Source organism: Brachyhypopomus gauderio, unplaced genomic scaffold, assembly GCF_052324685.1.
Source record: "Brachyhypopomus gauderio isolate BG-103 unplaced genomic scaffold, BGAUD_0.2 sc52, whole genome shotgun sequence".
NCBI classification, from domain to species: Eukaryota; Metazoa; Chordata; class Actinopteri; order Gymnotiformes; family Hypopomidae; genus Brachyhypopomus; species Brachyhypopomus gauderio.
Window position 1 is genome coordinate 2,355,264 of NW_027506877.1, and position 22,906 is coordinate 2,378,169.

General features: G+C 43.6%; 1 protein-coding gene across 9 annotated transcripts in view; it reads left to right on the forward strand.

The window, feature by feature from the left end:
- nhsl2 (NHS-like 2) overlaps positions 1-20,996 on the forward strand; it is a 56,201-nt gene extending 35,205 nt beyond the window's left edge. For 5 of the 9 annotated variants that reach the window (XM_076987505.1, XM_076987507.1, XM_076987511.1 and 2 more), the window contains 7 exons: positions 6,297-6,449; positions 10,395-10,537; positions 10,946-11,135; positions 13,755-13,883; positions 14,135-16,633; positions 17,077-17,209; positions 17,402-20,996. In XM_076987505.1, the coding sequence (XP_076843620.1) occupies positions 6,297-6,449; positions 10,395-10,537; positions 10,946-11,135; positions 13,755-13,883; positions 14,135-16,633; positions 17,077-17,209; positions 17,402-17,723 (3,569 nt within the window). In that variant the 3' untranslated portion in view covers positions 17,724-20,996. Of the gene's footprint in view, positions 1-1,319; positions 1,342-2,228; positions 2,313-6,296; positions 6,450-8,457; positions 8,537-10,394; positions 10,538-10,945; positions 11,136-13,754; positions 13,884-14,134; positions 16,634-17,076; positions 17,210-17,401 lie in introns of those variants that run through there. The other 4 variants (XM_076987513.1, XM_076987512.1, XM_076987508.1 and 1 more) reach the window with 3 other exon arrangements.
- The last annotated feature ends 1,910 nt before the right edge of the window (positions 20,997-22,906 follow it).

The following is a 22,906-nucleotide window of genomic DNA, read 5'->3' on the forward strand; positions in this document are numbered from 1 at the left end:
GGACATTTGGCTGGAAGCGTGTGAAGCATGCTTTCATGTACAGGCTTAAAGGGCCGTGTGGGGGTTGTAGTTTCCCAGTGAGTTAAAGATATACTATAAGACTCAGAGCCAAAGCAAACCAGTAGCTGGCAGGCAGTGTTGGATGGATGACATCATATTGGTGCCTTCCTGAGGGATTGTTCTAGAAGCTTTGTGTCAACACCAGTGAGGGATGGAAAATTCAGCCAGTCACAACACTCTAAATTGCCCAGTGAACTTGTGACCTGCATCACTGCTGATTAATGTTTTTTTAATTAAAAAAATAAACATAAACAGTCTTTTTATCTGAGTTCTGCATGTTGCCTTTGCTTGGGGTTTGTGATTTTAGACATAAGGTTGACAGTTTTTTAGGCACATTTAGGTTCTGGCTTACATAGGTTTTGCAATTTGTATGGGATTACTGGAATGGAATCGGAATGATTCTCAGATTGACGATATACCCAAGAAATGTAATCCATCGTCATCAGTTCCACTGTGTGATAGCACATGTGCAGTGACCACAATCGCATTGAATCGCACTGTCACTGTCACTGAATTGCAGCTCATCCACATGGTGTTATAACTGTGAGAAACTGCTGCGGCGAGCTTTGGAGCCAACCACCGGTCCGATTTCCTTGCACCGGATTTCTTCCACGCTGTTCCAAAATCTACTTCCAACATTGCTGCTGCTGGAATTAGGCCCAGATTAAAGATGGCAATTATACACCAATATGGGTACCTGATATGTGTGTACCAATCACACGATTATTATCTTCGTTCGTAGCATGAGACCATGAGATCTATTTGCTTTGTTTTGCTTGGAGGAGCAGTGATCCTCCTTGTTCGGTGTGAGTCACTCTCTGCCAGGTCTCCAGCCGAATCGGGTCTCACCGGCGTCTTTGTGGGTCTACAGTGGACTTTGGAAGGTTGCACTGCCAAATGTTCTGTTAGCTAAGCTGCAATCTGTCAAATATAGGCTTTTTATTCATTTTAATTAGTTGCTAAGTGACAATCCTATGTCAGATGGTGCTAAGAGCTAAAATTAGCAGGGAAAAGTTTATAGACTAAGGCAATCTCTGAACACTGAACTGTTAATACTATTGCCAAATTATCATACGTTCATACTCGCCAAAACATGGTACAAACATTTTCAGTAAACAAAGCCCATTTTTATTCTCCACTGTAAAGTTTGATCTGTGTTTTCCTTCTTTTTGTTGAAACTAAAAGTAGTTTGTGACTACTTTAAACTGTATTTTGTTTTTCTACCTTTTTGTACCAGACACACAGGCGTTCACGTCTCAGGCTCCTCTGAGTACATGACAGGTGGGTGCGAATTTATCACCTCTTGTCTTCTCCCGTTAGGGGAGGTGTCCCTGGAGGAGAGGACCTGTCAGAGACATGCTACTCCACCTGTCCTTTGTGTGTGTCTCTCTAGTGAGGGTCCTAGGCTTTTCAGCGCGGAGACATCTTGTCATCATGGGGGAGGGGGGTGGGTGAAACCTCTTAAAATCCTGTCTTCACACCTGAAGCGGAAGGCATTTAGACTCATTTCTTGCTTTATAGTGTAGGCTGGGATTAAGTCAGACCGTCTCATTTTAGAAATACAGATGGTGCTCTGAACCAAGTTAATGAGTAACTTTATAAAGGGCTGCTTCTCTTGCCATATTAGTTATAGACGCAGTGCAGCTGACATAAAACATTTCAAGACCTTAAGATAAAAATAGGTATTCTTCATTTAAAAAAAAGCATTCCTTATAAGGGTTTTAAATGCTTTATTACTTTAGCAAAAAACAAGGATAGTTTTTTTGGACAAGAATTTGAGTCCAAACATGGAGGAAGGAGTAGGTGAGCCAAGATTGTGTGATGTCAGCAAAGCCCGCTCTGCAGTGAGGGGTTGGACAGCCGGGCAGTGATGGGCTCACGCGATTGGCTCGCGTGATGTGCTCATGTGATTGGCTCAAGTGTTGGAGGTTGAGGATGGCAGGGTGGACAGGGATTAACCCATGAAAGGCCACTGCCTCCATTTCCTCCTTCTGCCTGTCAGCCACATCCTGTGTGTGTGTGTGTGTGTGTGTGTGTGTGTGTGTGTGTGTGTGTGTGTGTGTGTGTGTGTGTGTGTGTGTGTGTGTGTGTGTGTGTAAATGTGCTTATTGGACACACTGACCCACAGACACACTTGCTCTCACATTCTGTGTTTTCCCGTCACTCAGTGTCACACACACCCAGGCCCACATGGGCAGTGGGGCGGGTGGGCTGGAGGTGGAGCAGAGCAGAGAGGGCGGAGGAAGCAGCAGGTCCGTTACTCAGCACACACACACACACAGCTTCACTAACACTTGCTTGTCCATCTGTTATTAGCCATTACTGTAACCTCCACTCTAGCAATGCCAGCTAGGTGTGTGTCTGTGTGTTACCCTGCAACAGTAGTTTAATAGTCCTGATTTTTTTTTGGCTTTAGGGCTGTGTGCGCACGCACGACTTCTGTGTGGTGTATGCAGCGTTTCTGACGCGTCCACTCTGTCATTTTATCTTTTTTTTTCTTCTGTGTGATCATATTATCTTCACTCTTGGGGCTCGGCACTGTAGATACAGTAACCATGGAGAAGACATAACAAAGTGGAAAAATAACATGTCTTTTTTCCATGAATATGATCTGTATCCATGTAAGGAGTGAGTCTGGACCGGCTGGCTCGGCACTTTATCAGATTTTCCACCCTTTGCAAAATCCCTGTATTTTACACTGTAGCCTTAAACGTCTGCCAGTCAGGAGATGAGCTACTGTCACTTTCCAAAGTGCAAAACCGACTTTCTCCCCTCTGCGTTTAAGCTTGGCTGGCTGATCTGAGCAATACGCGGATGTGAATAAGAATGATCGATTGGACTGGGATAATGAGCTGGGTTTGTCTGCCTTCCTCTGACTGTGAAATGCACTGAACAGGCAAGATTGTTCGCCCAGTCTGACTGCACAAAAAATATAATAATTCAGTGGTGCCAAGCTGTGAAATGTGGCAGGTCTTTAAAAGGTCTCAGGAACATCATGTGCGGAGTCTGTTCATGGAGGTGAGATGGTGCAGGCCAGTGCGATGCCGAGACCTCTTCTCACCATGTAATCAGCGTGACTGCTTTCTCTATCTGCACCATGCAAAGACACCATCAGATGCTGTTTAAGCTTCACTGCGTGGAAAGGCTCCAATCTCACACATCAGTGGAAGAGAGAAAGAAAGGGAGAGAGAGACATAGAGAGGGAAGAGTTTTGGAGGCAGACGGAGAGGGTCTGAATTGGGATTCTTGTCACTACAATTACCTTCTGAGAGCAATTGCTTCTGGCAGCTCTCTCTGTGCGATCACGACTCAGAAACACACTTTGAAGCCTTGGCGTGTGTGTGCATGTGTGTGCATGTGTGTGCGTGTGTGTGCGTGTGTGTGTGTGTGTGCATGTGTGCATGTGTGTGTGTGTGTGTGTGTGAAGAGAGATCTTCAGAAGTTATTTTCCAGAAGTGTCTAAAGAAACATTTACACTGTGTAAATTGTGCAGTAAGAAGCCATCTAGGGTGACATCATAGGTCCCAGTTATGGTCCTTTCATAAGACAACACATAAGAAACACAGACTCTACCATTATAAGAGTATCCCATTACCTAGTCCACCCAAATCACTTTTTGGCTCTGTGCTATGTACATCTGTTTGCACGTGTCGGTGTGTGTGTGTGTGTGTGTATGTGTGTGTGTGTGTGTGTGTGTGTGTGTGTGTGTGTGTGTGTTAAGGGAGCCAATCTCTAGCGACGCCACATGCACATTCCATTCCCCCACGCTTTTGTGCCATTTTCCCAAGACTGAACGTACTCTGTGCACTGCAGAGTGACACACAGGTTGGATCAGCCCTCAGGATGCAGCTTCTGATGGCAACTCCAGAAAGTAGGAACGAATTCCTGTGAAAATCTGACGTTTTGAACACACTATTCCACAGGTTAGCTGCTGTATGCCTGCCCGTCAACCACCACGCTCATCTCAAGTTGCCCAGACCCGTCCAGGTTAAAGGTTTCTGCATCCAAAGACAAACAGCAGATAATATAAATAAATGACTCAGCCTCTCTGTCGCCCCCTACCTGTTGTTGACAGTATTCACACTCTGAAAAGCTGTTGTACTTTTGTTGCTCTGAAACAGTGGTGTTCATGCATTGGACTGTGCTGAGATTTGTTGGTATTTGATGATCCATTGCCCTTTTCCAAAGTTATAATAACCATATAATGTCTTTAAGATGTCTGTATTTATAATGTTTATGTTATAAACATTGTAATATTGTTGAAATGGTGTTTGAAATGTTTCACAGTGTTTCTGTCTGAGAGCCTCTTGTCTGGGCTTTTTCCTTGTGTGTTGGTTAATGTGAAAAAATGCCAAACATAGGGCCTGAATGGAAGAAGGGAACAGCTCTGCTCTTAAGTGGGTTTAGTCCGCTGCAGAAGCCTCTTTGGAGTTTGCGGATTTGGCTGCGAGCCCTTGGAATTGCCTCCCCTTCACAGCGATTAGAACCACAGGCACCGGAGCGCTGGTGCGGAGCCACTGGGCCTTGTTTAACGTCCTGGAGCCCTGGAGGAACTCCTCAGTTCATGCTAGATAACACGCTGTTAATGAGGGCGAATGTACTTGGCTAATTAAGCAGAGCATGCATGGAACTGTACATGCAGGGATTCAGATGTTGTGAGGAGCCCTTGATGGGCGGGCGTGTGTCAGTTCATTCCACCGAAGGGGTTAAAGGTTGGAGCCTTCGACAAGGTCTGACGGATCATATTTGTGGGTAGGCATGAAATGAAACAACCTGAAATGAGAAAAAAAAAAGGATTCAAAAATGAAATAAAACCAAAACGATTGCGGTGAGTTACAAAAGGGCTGCTGCCTTATTTATTCTCCTGCAAGGGGGCAGTAAACGACCTCGTGACAGGACCGCCGTAGATCTGTGCTGAGGTAACGGCCACGTGGCTAAAACCAACAGTGTTTGTTGTTCCTGGGTGAGGGAGACGTGTGAAGACAGAAGCGTTCACCGGCTTTTTAAGGCTGCTGCATTGTTTGTAAAGAGCATTTTCATTCTCAAAAAGACACTGTGTATTTTTGTGTCCATTTTCCAAGGGTGCTCTAATGCGCATCTGTGGGGATAAACCAGTGACTTCTTTATCCTTTTCTTTTAACCTTCCTCTCTCTCCTTCTCTCTGTCTCATATCTTAATAAGTTACTCTCTAATAATGAGGGAATCTTGCCTCAGAGAGTAGAGGTAACATAATTAAAGATTAAATAATTTTTATTCCTTGTTTAATTCCTCTTCATTAAACTACAGAGGTGATGAATGATGTGCTGCATAGCCATCCCCAAACCTTAACCAGCAATTGTAAAACATGCAATATGCAACAGTCCCCTGACCTGTGGTCACATACGCACATTCTGCTGTAGTTCTGGAAGGTCTTCTTAAGTCTGGATGTCATTAGGGTGAGAACCGGTGGTTGGACAATTTAGTCTTATGCAGAACATATCAGTACAACTTGTACATCTGATATTTCAGTGCTCTGATTAGATTGGATTGAGTTGATTTCAGTGCTCTGATTGGATGAATGTAGTTACTGCTGATTGTAACCCTCCTGTAAGTAAACTGCAATACTGAGAAGTTCATTAGAAGATTACGAGGCCAGAATTGCCCCTTTGGCTTTAAACATGTGATGCTGCACTAAACAGACCTGCTTTCTTACAAAAATGGTCTGAAATAACGAACTGCATCAGTACTGCTTTGACGTGTTTGATCCTGTCTCCTGCAAATAAACACACCCCTGTCCTGATGAATGAATTGCTTTAGTGATGACAGTGATGCAGCTCTTTGACTGCAAGGTTAACTTTATCTCAACACAGCACCATCTGAACACAGCACCATCTGAACACAACTCTATCTGAACACAGCTCTATCTGAACACAACTCTATCTGAACACAGCACCATCTCAACACAACTCTATCTGAACACAGCACCATCTCAACACAGCACTATCCAGCCTTCCTCTCTAGATATTAACCATGTAAATGTCATAAATCTTTATTTATGTATTTCTCTCTCCTCCCTCTCTTCTGTCCTCTCATTTCTTCCTCTTTATCTATCTTCCTGCCTACATCCCTCTCTCTCTCCCTCTCTCTCCCGCTCTCCCTATCTTCCTCTCTCTCCCTCCCTTTTCTTTCTCTCCCTCCCTCTCTATCTCTCTCTCTCCCTCCCTCTCTCTCCCTCTCTCTCTCTTTCCCACTGCCAGCCACCACCAACTTGGACTCAGAGAGCAGGCGAACGGCCCACTTCCAATCGTCATGGCAACAGCATGTGAACGTGTTCGGCTCGTGGAGTAGGCCGGAGTGTGTGCAGGAGCTGCACCAGGAGGCTCAGCTCAACCTCCAGAGCCTGCTACAAGGTAGGTGTGCGTGTGTGTGTGTGTGTGTGTGTGTGTGTGTGTGTGTGTGTGTGTGTGTGTGTGTGTGTGTGTGTGTGGCAGTGCCTGTGACTGAGGGGCTCGAGAGTGTTCGGTGTTGTCGGTGAGCTCGATCCTTCGGCTCTTTCGTGTGTTCAGATTGCCACGCATGTTTTGGTTGTGTGTCCGCGTGTATTCGAGGTGTGTTTGTGCGCGCGTGTGCATGCCTGTGTCTTCCGTGCCTGTATGAGCGTGCCAGGTTTGATTTCCATTCTGAATGATCTTGTCTGCCTGATAGGGAGTGTGTTTGTGTTTTCCCTCCATCCTGCCTCCCTGTGTTCTCTCTTCCGTCCTCTCTCTCTCTCTCTCTCTCTCTCTCTCTCTCTCTCTCTCTCTCTCTCTCTCTCTCTCTCTCTCTCTGACTCATGCTTGCTCTTCCCCATAATCAATCATATTTATTTAGCTTTATGAAAATATGCAGTCGCTACTCCTCTGTTCATCTCACTCTCATACTTTCCTGAATGAGTACATCTATACAGATACCTCCTGATGCTTGTGTGTGTGTGTGTGTGTGTGTGTGTGTGTGTGTGTGTGTACGCAGGTTGCATTTCCCTCCCTGGCTCTCTTCCTCCTCTTCTCTCTTTCAGTCTATTCTTTCCTTTCTGCACATTAATGAATAATTGTGAAGGATGAGCAGATGTTAATCATCTGTGTGTGTGTGTGTGAGTGTGTGCGCTTGCCTCTGTTACAGTACTTGATGTCCCCTGTATCATATCGAAAGGGCAGCGTACACAGTGATGAGTGGGTGGTCAGTGTGCGTATGTGTCTGTGTGCAATACTGTGCATTCTAGGCACACAGTTCTGATCTTCATATGTCCAGAGCTGATACACGAGATCTGGATCGTTAACTATAGGACTGCCATTTTTGGAGGGGGAAAACGTTTAAATTAAGGAGATCATGGTTAAAGATTATTTGCCTTATTGTTGGTAAAAGTTAAATGCATGGTTACAATAACTGGTATAATCACAGAGTTTCACATCAGTTTTACTCAACTGGAAAAGTACATCTACCTTAGGTTCGTTTAGATTTAGCGAAGTACAATAAATAATTAACGTCTTTCCAAATGGAGAGCGACTGAACGATTTCAGCTTTCAGTGAACTTTCTGAACATTATGCTAAAAAAATGGTACATTTCATGCTTATGAATGAAATGTATTTACCTAACGTTAGAGCAATGAACCAACCAGCTACCAGACATTCTATTGTGTTTTCTCTGTATTGTCCAACTGGCCTTTGTTTGCAAACCATTAGTGAACATAACGCTATAGGAAAGAAATGGCTTGCTTTTATTTGCTTTTAAATGCACTTATTGTAGCTGAACAAATCAGAGATCAAAGGGTCTTTCAATCTAGAGCTTCACTGTTAGCTTTCCGGGGGTGAGCACGAAGACCCCATTAGCTGTTGGGTTTTGAAGCAACGCGTACGGTGGTGAAACGTGTCACAAAGTGTATGTGTATGAGTTTATCTATAACTGATCAAAATTACCAGGAAGTCACAGTATAATACCCAGTATGATGTTGATCCATCATGTTCCGCTTGGTAGTTTGGTACTGTCCACCTACTGCACATCCCTACTGTAGCCTCCCACTAACACATAGGGCTTTTTGTTAGAATCATCCTAAGTAGAAAGCATGGCTGACCAGCAGGACAACATTTACTAGTTTCCCCACCAATCTCAGCACCCCCCCCCCCTTCCCTAATGGTGATCAAAAGACCAGAGAGAAAGGAGGAAAAAGAAAAACAAAACAGAACAGCCCCAGTGGACAAGAAAGGAGGTATTGTTTCTCCCACCAGTCCCATTGCGTCTGTGGACACACAAGAAAAAGGACTGACCCATATTTAATAAATGGCTGCTTTCAGGGGTGCATCTTGTTAGAGGAGATGCTTTGAGGTTATTCATGGCTGGTGTAGGGATTCTGCATGCATGACTGGCTGCCTGTGTGTCTGCAGGAGCAACCTGATTGGCTGATTGGAATGGAGATGTTTATGTCCCAGCGGCGTTCGGCTGCTGCTGAGCGTCCCAAGCCAGGTTAGAGAAAGAAGGGAGGGCAGGTCCAAACCACACACACACACACACACACACACACACACACACACTCACACACACACACACACACACACACACACAGAACGCACAGTCCAGTGTATCCTCTATTAACTTCTCTTTCACAACCTGTCCTTTAAAGTGGTTTGCAAGGTCTTCAAAGCCGGGTTTTTGCTTTCACAAAGACGCCTGTATGAGTCGACGTCTGGTGAGTTCAGGCCGTGCGCCTCAGACACGTGCATCGATCACCGTTGCTTTTGGGCATGCGCAGGTCTGAATGATCAGAGGCTTTAGTTTGAGTACAACCGAGTGGCTTCGTTTAACAGTGCTGGGGAGGTCAGTGTAACTAAACACTCACCATTGACGTGAGCTATGACAGGAGGTTTCGGTTCTAACAGAAGGGAATGTTTAACAATAAGGGTGCTCGTGTTCATCAGAGGGGAATTACGCGTGGTTTGAGATGGAGTTTGGGTCCCGGGGACTGTGCTGGTGGATGGAGTGATCCGGTCATGGCACAGCTGGTGGGCCATGCCTAAAAGTAAGAGCTACCATGTCTACAGACACCTGTTACTGCCACTGCTGTGGTGACGCTGGTATTCTTCTGAGGGAGATCAGTGGTGTAGATGGCAGAGCTGTATGTACTGAGTCAAGCTTCAACAAGCAGGAGTGCTGATCAAGGTCCTTATGTCTAGGGGGAAAAAAGGAAATATCAGCAGTCTTGGAAAACCCCCTTGAGACTTTCTCCGATTATCACACAGTTGTTTCTTGGGTTTTAATCTGCTGGGTTGAGGCTTTCTCTCCCTCAATGGAACTGTTCATACTGGCTTGTAAAACACATTTTGCTGTTCTCCTGCTGAAGGAGTGTGAACCTACAAGATCATGGTTGCAGTAAGTCTACCTGAGAAACACTGACTGGTGTTTGATGTGAAGGCACAGTGCTCTTATTGACTCTGGCTACTTTTTAGTAACATGAGTAGTAGGTATAGTAATTATTACCCCTCTGTGGTGACTGGTACCGTATGTGACGTGCCTTAGTCTTCATCCTGCTCTTGTATCTCAGTGTTGTGTTATTTACATTTCTGCATCTGATACACTAACTCTAATCCAGAGCAATTTACATTGAGCACTGTACAAAGTGATGTGCACTGCCCTGAGAACTTAACCCGTGACCTAGGTGGTGTAAATACTTGGCTCTACCTGTTCTATCAGCTGCGCTACAGAATGAGTAGCACAGACTAGGGTCTTCGGCACTGTCCTAGCCCTGTATGCTGTATGTGTATGGATGGTCCTTACGCTTTAGCCTGGGGCCCTTGGGCTAGGGGCTATTGTTGACTCAAGAGGCATTCCATTGTTTCCGAGCACCAACCATTGCTAGGCAACCGGACTCTGAGATTGCGGCATCCCTGTTCTGCTTAGAGGCATCAAGTTCACTGCCTCTAAGACACACACACACACACACACACACACACACACACACACACACACACACACACACACACACACACACACACACACACACACACAGGAGCTAGTGGGAGGAAGGGATAAGTTGGATTTTGTGTGTGTGTGGCTGGGAGGATGGAGTATTTTAGGGCATTTGAATGGACACAGGGGTGGAGTGGGGGACTCAAATGGAATATTTTGGCGCGAGTTAAAATGGCAGTCAAACTGTTCATAGGGACAGAGACATTAAATAACAGAGAGATTGTAAAGACTAGGAGATACTGCTGTATATACAGAATTATACCGTCTCTCAAGGTTTGGCCACTTTGAGAAAAAGCTCAGTCTGTGTTAATGTTAATGCTAATTCTAATACTAGCTGAACTTTCCTGTTTGTGTGCAGACTTCGAAGAGCAATTATACGATAACCGGGTAACCGGCCAGACCTTTCGGCACCCCTCCTCTCAGAGCTCAGAGGACACTTCCACTGGGCTTAACCGATCACCTTCTTCACTCAGCAACAAGAAGCCTGAGTTTGTTTTCCTGGTAATTATCTTCTCACTGCAGTGTGTGCAGGTTTTGGAGAACATTTCGGCACCACAAATATGCCTTCCATTCTGTTTTCGAAACATGGATGGATCCTTTGTCATTATATTCACTGCTGAGTGCAATGCTGTAACAATGGCTTAAAATTTCCTTCTAATTTCTGTGTAATACTGGATTTCAATTCAACTGTATGTGCTTAGCAAAAAAATAACCGTTTGTTGTGTGGAATTCTTGTGGCAACAACACTAGTTTTAATGTTTGTGAATGTCCTCTGTAATACGTTCCTTTTATCAACTTTCAGTTGATACACTATCAGAGAAAGAATGTAATTAATGAAGGGTTTCACTTGTATCATGAATATTCATGAAGAATCTCCTTCAACTAGATCACGTGTTCCCCTTTCTTTAGCCAGCAAATAAGCAGGTGCTTGAAGATGAAGCAGCGTCAGTAGGCATCCGGGCTCAGGATCCAGCTCTTTGTGGCTCAGAGCGCCCCCTACTGGGCTGGAACTCCTCCCTGGGCCCCCCTGTTGCTGAGAAACCTCGCTGGCACCTGGGCCGACACACCCCTGCCCATCTTGTTCCCATCAGTGTCACAGGTAACAGACTCTGAACACACACCTGTCCTATTCTCCACTGCTTATGTGCATGTGATAACAGATTTATTCTTGCATCATTTCTCTGAGTCGTGATTTGATTTGGGCAAAGATTTTTTATTTTTTATATGGTCATGTATCATGTATATTATTTCCCATGGACAGTTTTAAAGCAGTGTCTCGTGCCTTTTAGCAAATATTAATCTCCAGCTGGATAAAAATTCATCAATGATAATACACCGCTGATACCCTCCTTATAGTGACTATTATAGTTACTAATTACTGATAACATCTGAAATACATGTTTTCTCTACTTTTGGTCCAGTTTTACCCTGACTGTGCACATTTTAGAGTGCCTCTAAAACACAAATAACATCATGAAGGCTTGTTAATTAGCTAATAAATTATGTGTTTGTACAAGTAGAATGTTCAGGCCAAGTGTAGAACAGGATCAGTACTGAGGAGCTCCCTAATACACAATAATTACCTATAACTGTCATGTTGATATTGGCACTGATGTTTTCCTGTGACAGTCTGTATTAGGAAACTGATATACCACATTGTATTTGCTCTAACTCAAATTGGATTTTGAAGTTAAACTAAATTAAAGGATGTTTCAATTAAATGAACATGTTTTAAATACTGCGTAGCATTTAGTTCACCTAACTGTTCATAACTGTTGCATGTCTGAACTGAGAGCCAACGGGGGTCAGACATTTTAGGATATCCTGCAACAGATCAGTTCTTCCTCACATTGTTTTCTTGTTACATTTCGTACTGGTGTTTTCATGTTTAACCTTGAATTGCCTAGCCCGGATGACATAACTCACAGAACATGCCAAATCTCCTCATTTCCACTCATATGGGGACTGCGACAGTTCTTACCCTTTGAGTGCCTACTGCCTCTCTCAAGGTGCCACCATGTTCATATCTCACGTCTTCTATGGTCTCAGCACCTCTTCTCTCGCTCTCCTCCCCAGTCTTCCTCCGAACTCTCCAGCTCTTGCTCCTTCTGGCTTTTCCATCTCTTCTCTCCTGTATTTTTCTGTCTGGCTGTCTGTCTGTCTCTCTGTCTTGTCTCTCCTGCCAGAGCTCTAGTCTCATTTTATGCCTCTCTCTGCTCCTCCCTGCTTGTTCGTCTCTTGATCTCTCTTGTTCCCTGAACCTCTGGGTTCAGTGCAGTCGTGTGGGTCAGGTCTCAGTTAACGCAACGCTCGGGCAGCCCGGGGTCTAATTCCCAAAGAGGTGCCATTCCCCCCCCCCCGCCCGCCGAAGATAATGAACAGGTAGCTGTTGCCATGGCAACACCTAGCTCTTCCTCCTTAGCTTGGTGAGGAGGAATGGGAAAAGCTGCCTGGAGTGAGAGAGAGAGGGGAGGAGAGAGACACACACAGACAGTGACGGAGAGGATGTTTGAATACAAGGGAGAAAGGGAGGAAAAAGCCCTTTTGTGTTCACCTCCCATTTTCTTGGCGTTTTCCTGAATGAAGTCAGCACACGCGTTGGGAGGCAATGAGGTTTCCTTAGGCGTTTTCTGGGAAAGAGTTCTCTTAGAGAGCCAAGAGAGTGCATTTGTGTAATGTATGTAACCTGAGCAAGGTTTAATTAGCACATTATGATCAATTCACTACATCATTGTGACACTAGTGAACAGGCTAAAGCATTTCCTTGTGCCACTACCACCTGCACACCTTATAAAACACCCTGATTAGTTTAGTCCAGCTTATTCTTCACCACTGCATTTTCTTATAAACAGTAATAGTGCTGTTGGTATCAAGATTGACTTGATTATATCTACTGTATAATAACTGACTAACACAGTCTCCAGCTCCTGGATATATTGGGATGTACCTTATGGTTGAGCTTAGGTTGAGTAAAGTACCTTTGAGTCAGGCAGGTGCATGTTAGTTGTGTGACCAAGGGAAAATTATTCTTGAAATCTATGCATTGGTCATCTTCATCATTTCAGCATAGATCTTAGTCCTTTCCTCCGCACCATTCATTATGCCACTGTGCACTCTCTAGTGTCTTGTTTCATTTTGTGAAATCTAGACAGCACCTCCATGGTCACCAGTATATTCCTCCATTTCATGCTGGCCATTACTTCTTATTACACGTACCACAGATTTATGCCAGTGATCCATTCCAATTTCAGATCTGTTGCACACGCACCAGATATTTTCAACAGTAGTTTCCAGAAACAACATATCTGGAATATGAAATATGTAACCTGGATGATCTGCATCTAGTCTAAAAATACAGACTAAAATATAGGATCTGGGCACAGTATTACTCTTGAACAGGGGATGCCCAACTCCAGTAGACCAGCCTACATTTAGTCTCATCTCTTAATTATCAGGCTTAGTACATTTGTCATCCAAAACGGCTGGACTCTGCTTGTCCAAGTCAGGAGTTGGACAGTCCTGTTCCAGAGTTTTTAAAGGGGTTAATCTTAGAGATCTCCAGTGGTCATTCACCTTTGACCCCAAGCTTTAGTCTAAGATAGTTTGTGTCTGAAGATCAATCTCTTAGATCTGTAGAATTTTATTGTCCGTACTAAGACATTTTTCTTCAACGGTCTGTCACTCAGACTGAGAAGTGGTATCTCATGTCTTGCCTCAGGCCAGAGCTTTGATAAGCACGCCAGCGAACTCCAGGCCCCCTTTAGAACTGACACGGCGGTCAACCCAAAGACCGTCCGCCGCCCGAGGAGTGTGATCGCAGGCCCCGATGTCACGCTGCACTGCCAAGGTGATGAACAGGAAGTTAGAAAAGTTCTGATAGGGACCATGAGCGAGGGGATGTAACCAGGAAAAGTCACTGGGCCTTGATGTGTCTTTCCTTTTTTTTTACTATAAATCTTCTCTTTCGGCACCTTTGGAAAAATGTATGGGACTTCAGCCTTTCTTAAATACATAAGCAAATGCATGCCTCTCCTAGAATTATAATGAATATATTCCTATTTACACAGTTTTGAGCTCTATTCTTGTCTCTCCTTTCAGGTGACAGCAAGATTCTTGCTGTTGATTTGATACAAGGTGCCTGTTCACCTGACTCCTCCCAGCCCAGATCTTTGGAGCCTACCACAGGGAACACAGGCGAGCCGCACATACCCTTACGGAAGACCCAGAGTAACTTGGAGCACAGTGTCCCCCCCTCTCCAAAGACCCCCACAGGCCTGATGGATCATGCCACTCTTATGTGCCCCAGCCCTTCCTGGAATGGCCCCAAAGGATCCACCTTCTCTCCTTCCTGGAATGAATCCTATAACTTTGCTTTGGCCCCTAGTCCTGTTGCAAAGCAGCCTTTGTCCAAACCTGGGATGTTAGCACCAGTTCCTGGAGGAGGTGGTCATACGTGTCCATCCCAAACCAGCTCTGGTTTGTCCATGAGCTCACACTCCAGCTCTTTCACCTCCATCTCAGAACCTTCTGGACACAGGCCATATGCAGCCGCACATGGGAATGCTTTTGCAGGAAAGAGGAACGAGACTGAAGGTGCAGTGGCCAGTCCGTGTGCAGGCAATGGCTTCAATAAGAGTGAGCGAGAGAAGAGGTCAGCTCGTGCCAACGCTTTCAAATTCCGTGAACGATCTCTTTCAACGCCAACGGATTCTGCATCACTCTGCTCAACAGACAACATATGTAGTCCAGGTGAGACAGTGCCTATGGTCCGTGAAGGGGAGAATTATGCCATGCTATACCCAAGCAACAGCTCTGAAGACAGCACTAGTACAGACAATGTCTCTGGCACTACAGGGTCAGACTTCTTTCCAGAGGGTCGTTTGAGGACACGGTCACGCAGCATCTCACTGAAGAAGTCCAAGAAGAAGCCACCACCTCCTGTACGCAGTGTGTCTCTAATGAAGAACTTATCAGAGGCCGGTGGGATGGCCTACCATTGTGGTGATGGGCACCTAAAAGACGGTAGGCCCAAGAGCCTCTTCATTCCTCGAGAACACAATCTCCAAGACTCTTTCCGGCCCGAGTTCCTCATGGCCTCGAAACCAGAGGAGGAGACCCACAGCAGTCTGGAGACAGCCTCTGATACCTCTCAGCCCCCTGACAGAGAAACTGACCTAGCCTTCCCTCCTCATTGGCAACTCAACGAGTGGAAGTCTAACAATGATCCTTACCGCTCATTGTCAGGATCCAGCACTGCCACAGGTACTACAGTGATAGAGTGCATTAAGGTGCGTGGAAGCTCAGAGTCTCTAAATTCACCATCAACCTCCCGAGCCACTTCTCCTTCCCAACTCTCTGTTGAAACTGAAACAAAGGTCTCTCCATTCAAGCCTCCATGTCTCATGTCCCCATCTAGTGGCTACTCCAGTCAGTCTGAAACTCCCACCCCAACTATTGCAAACTCACTTATCACTGGTCCCACTGTAGCAGGGTGCAAGATGCGTCCAAAGATCCCAGAGAGAAAGTCCTCCCTTCCGGCCACCTCCCCAAAGGACAAATCTCGATCTCGACTGTCTTTTGAGCTACCTGTGAATTCACAAATTGACCTGTCCTCTGTCAAACCCAAGACTAAAGCCGGCAGGAGGCACTCTGACACATCTACAACCAGCAAGCCAGGAAAACTTAGTCCCAGTCAGTCTTCGCAGCCTATGGTTACAACAACAGACTTACGGAACATCAGACTTCGCTCAGTGAGCCGGTCAGAACTCGAAGATAGTGCCGATGGCTCCTCGGACATCATAGAGGAGGAGCAAGGGCGTGACATCAGTCCTCCTATCACCCCCTCTAGCTCTAAACCACCCAAGCCACCAGTTGCACTAAAGCCACCACTGCCTAAGAGACCCATGAACCTGATGCTTAAGTCTCCCTCATCTTCTCCTCATGCTCAGGAATCTCCACCACCCTCTCCTGTGGATCGACCCATGCCAGTAGGCAACATCTATATGGTGGTAAGAAAGCCCAAACCTAAGAGGCCACCTCAATCACCAATCAGTCCATGTGCAGTCACACCTCAAGAACAGCTGCCCAGCTACCCACCCCCTTTACCTGAACTTGACCTAGAACATGGGATCCCAATAGAGGAAGAATATATCTTTCCCAGCAGCCCAGAGAAAGAGGACAAAAGCAAGATTCTTCTTAGTCACAACACTATCTCCTGTTTCACTGAGTTGGACAAGAAAAAGCCCAAGGTTCCTCCACCAGTGCCAAAAAAACCAAACATCCTTCTCTTACCTTCTCCTACTGGCCAAGCCAATGGCACTCCAGAGAAACAGACTCCCATACTTGACAGTGGTGCTCAGTCACCTATAGGGCCACCTCCATATGAAACAGAAGAATCTTCCTCTAAAGAGGAGTTCCAGGAAATGCCCATTGAGCAGCAGGTCCAAGGTATTGATGAGAGCAATGTGCCTCTTCACGATCTAGGAGACCTGGACACTATTGGAAATCTGGAAAATCATGATGTTATTGAGGACATTAAGGATACTGGAAGTGTTCAAGATGTTGATGTAAATACCCCCACTACAGAACTAGTAACAGGTATGCCACCTACACCTTTCTCCTGACATTCCATTCAGTTTTACCTGTTATGCTGTTTTGCCTGTCATTAAACAAAGGAGCTGTTGAAAGTCTTCATTGTCACACTAAGCAGCATCGTTTCTTGTGTTGCAATCACACTACGACGCTCAGTAGCATGAAAAAAGACTCCATACAGAAGACAGAAAGACAGATGGCCCATGACTAAACCGAAAAATGCTATGGGAAAAAAAATCTTTACAAAGAACCACATATGATCCAGTTTGTTTTTGATTAGAAACATTTGTATGTTGTTTTTATTAGATGTATATTTATTCTGTACGATGTCATGTGGGAATTACTTGTATTCCATTTGATTTGATTAGATTTGTATTTAATTTTCTTTAATGTATTCACACACAAAATGCATTTATGTATATATGTCTGCCTGCAAATTGCACCCACAGAAACCTCACTAGAAGATAACAGCTCTGTCAGTGACAAGACAGAACTACACATCACCGAAGAGGCAGATGATGATGTGTTTGTTCACACACCTACAACCCATACAACCGAGGACCTTTTTACGATCATACACAGGTCTTGCTGACAGGGTTTCATTATGGTTTTTGCACAGACAATAAAAGTTTTTAAATGTTCATCAGCACATTTTACTTACTTCACCAGATTAATGTTCTAGGTAGAAATTAGAAGTTGATTAAGACTGAATCAAAACCTGGCAGAAAACTGAATACACAAATTAGTATCCTAATGAAAATGTTTCTTACACAGGTCCAAGCGGAAAGTCTTAGGCCGCAAGGAACCAGTGGACTCGTTTGGCAGTCGCCAGAACCTTGTGTCACCTGTGAAAAGCAGCAGCAGCGACATCCGCACACTGACCCTTGGAAGCACTCCGAGGTCAAGCTCGCGAAACGAGAACTTCATGGCACTTCTCCAGAAAAAGAGCAGCAAATCGAGTAGTGGGACCCGGGTCTCAGCCATGGAACTGCTAAAGAGCACCAACCCTTTGGCTCGCCGCATCACTGAGTTCTCTCAGTCGGATCCGGACGCTACTGGCACTGACCCATCTAAAGTGACTCCTTCAGAGCAGTGATCGATCCTGTAGAGAATGACACGTAAGATCCTATTGTGGCTGGTTTTCTGTTAATGCTCTACTGCACATCGAAATGGTTTCATTTCCCAGGATCTCTGTCTGAAGTGAGGTGTTTTTGAGTTGTTACTTTGGAACACCGGGGTGTCAACTTCTTGTGCCGTTGATGTATTTTTGCTGTAGAGCAATGTCCAAATCAAAAGGACAGAACCCAGTGTAAGGGGAGGTTCTAAAATATTTGAGTTGGCCTTTAATTCTGCCGCTGAGAATGTTACATGAACTCTCTTGTGGAAATATACAAATGATAATATTTTGATACTCTACAAAAATTAAGGAGCACCAGCCTATGTATGTGGCCATGGTCTGTAATGCTCAATTTTAAACACAGGACTAAGGCAGGTGTAAACTAGATAAAATATTGTATGATTAGGAAGCTGTTTGAGGTAAATGTGCTCATAGAGCAAGCATGAGTGTCCTAGTCAGAAACAAAAACATTCCACAAAGGTTGCAACCAAGGTCTGGTACCCCTTCAAACAAAGCACTTTTTATTACAAGAAATAGTTTACAGCTTAAAAATCTATATTTCATTAGCCTTTGATTTTCCCAAATAAACATTTAAGAGGCCATAGAAAGATTTATTTAGCCTTTACAAATCTATGTATAGAATATATACTAAAGTATGCATTGAAGAATTAGTTGACAGAATAGGCAAAAGACACAAAACTGTCCATTTTTGTGACTTTACTCTTAAAGCTGCCTATTTTTGAGAGGGATCAAAGTTACAACATGGACCATGAATCATGCAATACAGTTCACCTGAATAAACATCTATAGATCTTCCCTCACTGTCGATAGTGGTACAGTCTAGATATATATATATATTGTGTGTGTGTGTGTGCCCCATATACACAGTGAAAAGCCAAAACCACCACAGAGCAGAAAATGAGGACAATACCAAATGAGAAAACATCATAGGGGCTGAAACAGAAGAGTGTGGACACATCCCTATAGCCAGAAATCTGTGAATCCCCTTCTGGGGTTTTGGTCTGACAGCCTGGCTGTCCAGTGTGGCAGATCTCTCAGGGGTTTCTTGATGCTCAGGAAACCCATTTTGGCTACCGATCCACGTGTATAAGCTCTTTATAAAGAGTGTGCACTGTTTAACACTCAAAGAATCAGGGAGGAGAGTTGCCAAGGACTGTGAATGATTAAAGAGATCTCAGTTTTCTTACTGTTGTCTCCATGTCTTTTGGCCCAAGTGGTGCTGAGGACTGCTCTAACCATCACGAATCCAAATCTGAAGTTACAGCTGCAGTGTTTTCCAGAACATTCTGTCTATGCTCACAGTGCTTTTTTTTTTTTTTTTTTTGCTCACATTATGGTCATTCAGACTATGCATCAAGGCTGGATGTACCACTTTGCATACCAAAAAGGCAAGTGGTGAATGCCTTTGAATGTCAGGAAGAGAGAGAAAATGCTCAACAGTTTTCTGTTCAGTTCTATTTTTTTATACTTTTATTTGTTTGTACGTGGTCACTGCCCATGTCACTGCGTGGAAGGACTTCACTCTATGGTGATTTATGAACCACAGTAAACTGCTTGAGGATTGTGCAAGCTGCCTGTGATAAACTGACCTGACCTGGGTTCAGTGTCATATGTTTGAAGATACAAAGAGAGTGTGTTGGCCAGCAGTCACTGCTGCACTCAAAAGACTGCTTGTTCTTTCCCATTCCTTAAGAAACTCAATTCCCACATGTTGTAACTGCTTTTCTTTGGCTCGCAATCAGAATCAAGAAACCTGGTGCTACTGAGCCAGAGCGTCCTCTGCAGTCCAGGAGTGGAAGCTCACCTGGCAAAAACCTGTTCTGACTTTCCTGAACGCTGAGGACTAAGATTGAATATTGCATTTTTTTTCTTATATCAGTCCTTCAGGTATTCCGACAGCATCTAAAATATATTAAGAAAATACAAAATATTACATTTAAATAGTGAGTGACGCTTGTTTTAACTATTTAGTGAATGAAAAAAAAAACAACAACCAGTGTTTGTTTGCCTTGTACTCTGGCGTGAAGCCTCTGTGTTTTAAATGCCTTGGTATTGCACTTCCGTAGGAGTATGCAGAGTTTCTTTTACTCTTTTTATGATTACTTCTATATAACAGTCATAATTACTCTTGTGTACTTTGTGCTGTACCCCTTTTTGGTCAACAATACTCTCACAATTTCCAGAGGAAGGGGGAGTGAGTGAGGTATAGAGAGTATAGTGGGAGAGAAAGTGGTAATACTTAGCCATAAGAAAGAGTTATGTGTTTCAAAAAGAGACTGTTAGAAGCCTTGTACCAAGTCTGTTATTCAGACATTTAGTGTACACCTAAGGCAAAACGGACAGTGGCCATTTGTGCCACAAACTGGTGTACACAGAGTGAAACTTACAAACTGTAATGTATTGGAATTGTGTGTGTGTGAGGCAACAGAGAAACCCACAGCATAGTACTGCTTCTGTTTCTCACTCTTTCTCCCTCCATCTCACTTTATCTAGCTCTCCTATTAGCACCCACAGAAGCTCCTGTTTGTACACAGAGGAGAGTTGAATCTCTGCTGCCCAAAAGAAAACCATGCCAGCAAAGTGAGAACACAGTAAAACAGAGAGGAGACTGGGCCGGCCAGTGCCTAGTCTCTTAAAAGCACTGTAGTTAACATCAGTTTAACTATAGCTGAGACTGTTCCAAGTGTTTCTCACTCTGTCATCTTCATTACAAGTTTTTTTTTGTTAACAAACTCATGCCAGTTTAGGCCAAGACTTATTTCTCTTTGTGCTACAAGACAGTTTTCTCTAGACTGTCTGATGGCTGTGAAGTAAGTAACATTCGAACCAGTCCCTAAATCAAGAATCTATGACAAGACTCACTCTGTATATAACATGTAAAATTAAGCTATGGTTTTGACAAATTTTAACACAGAGATAAAAAGAGATAAATGAGATGACCCTAACAGAGAATTATAATATCGCAGATTACAGTAAAAACAACAACAAAAGCTTTAACAGTATATATGAAATTTGCCATTTCCCTTCTGAACTAGAAGACAATTGGGTGGGAAATCAATATATTATTGGGAATTATATTTTTGTTATTTTATCATTGAAAAGATATATTCTGCATATTATGAACTTCACTCTCCAGCAGTAAGGATATGTAGCTGTGAGCTCTTGAAGCAGCTATGTCTTGCCTATGTGCTAAAAGTTACATCATTATAATAAATTATTTTTCTTGCTTAACCACTCTTGAAGTCTTCCTGTTTATAAACAAAGGAACAAACAACAACACATCTGCATCATCATGTTGTGTACGCTGAATCCTCACAAGGAGCTCATGCTGGCAGCTGAACTAAGGTATAAAGTGCACATTATTAAAATGTCTTTTATTAATTTAGCAGTTTTCAGTTTTGACGAAACTACAAATTCGAATGAGAAGATGTGTTTTTGTGCTTATTCAAAACGCATGAGTTTAAGGTCCCTGTGTGCTTAACTACAACATTTAAATGTTATTCCCAAAGTTGGACTTCCCTTCCTCATATCAAGAGATGGAAGAAATTCCACAACACCCTTACGTAATAACCCCTGGACTGAAACATTTGGAATATATCGCCCCCTGGTGGATATGTTTCCCATCTTTGCTGAAAATAATAGAATGGCATATAAGGCATTTGTAATTAACCTTACACTGTAAAGTAACTAACTTAACACTGTTTAGAATGAGTTACCTTTCTTCAATTAATTACTGTGTTTGAGCAAGTATGTTACTTTAAATGTGATGTAGTTTTATACAGCCTGTGCAGCATTTAGGATAAATAAAATTATAACAAACAGTAGCTGCTGTAAGAATATGTAGTTTACTTTTTAATGATATAGCAGGCAGTATTAACAGCTTCACAGTAAAATTAGGCACCAAAAGAGTCTTTCTGAAGCAGAGTCTTTGTCCATAGCTACTGGTCAATTAAATGTGTCTTTTTATTCCCATGTCATTCTAGTATTTGCAATATAACCTGAGCCGAATTAATATTACTTCGAAATAACGGCAGATGTGTCAGCTAACTAGTGCAGTAGATACCCAACAACCTGCTGGCTATCTTTACATTCTTACTCTCATTCTTATTGCAGACAGTTAGCTACATCTTAATAGTACTTAATTGAACACTTAATAATAGTTTTACAATGGGCTCTGACACATTGTGCATCAAAACATTCAAAGACAACTTAGCTAACTTAACGTTAGCTAGCTAACGTTGTCATAGCAACTAGGTACCTAACGTAGCTGCCCCATAACGTTTGGATATTTGAGTCCAAGCACAAAGAACCGAGGTGACTAGTATATAAACTTAAAGGCTTCCCACACACTCTCTAACCGATTCAAATGTTCAGATGTATTTGTTCTACAGCTTCTCTGTGATTATTCCTGCACCTTTCTAGGTTATCCCTCATCTATGCAGTCAAAGAAAAGCTGCGGCAATAATGCCCAATGTCAAGGTATAGCTAGACACGGTTTGAATCTCAAACTGAACACGGTGAACCTGCGGATTGGTAGCAGACACGTGTGGTGTGTGCAAGCTTTTCCTATTTTGAAAAGGATTGCGTAAGTGTGTGGGCTGTACCTACAACAGAACTTCAAATGTTTGCAAACAATCTCATGAATCTCTGGTCTTCACGCTGTAACTCAAACTCCCACATAGACTGTAACTCGTACCCAAAAAGTTTTTTTTTGGCTGGAGCTGACTACCTCTAAGATATAGTTCATGTTTACAAAGCATATCTGTCTGTTTAATTACATAAATCTATTGAACACACTCACATGCCACTTTTAGAAACACTTTCCTACACAGATTGGCTACAATAATAATTTATGACTATTCTGACCCTTATTAAGGTCTGTAGAATTACTGGCATGCACACCTTGTCATCCAAACTAGTATGTAGTCATCAGTGTTCAGTTTATGACCACAGGACCACATGACTGGAAATGATTAAAGTGGTGAACCATCCTGAACACTGACATGATGCTATTGTTGATTACTATGAGCTATGAGCTCCTTGCAGGTCTGAAATTTTTTACACACCGCAGTGTTAGTGCTGAGAGGACAGGCGACCTCTAGCCAAAAATACCCATGCAACACTCCTCTTTTGGTCATAAA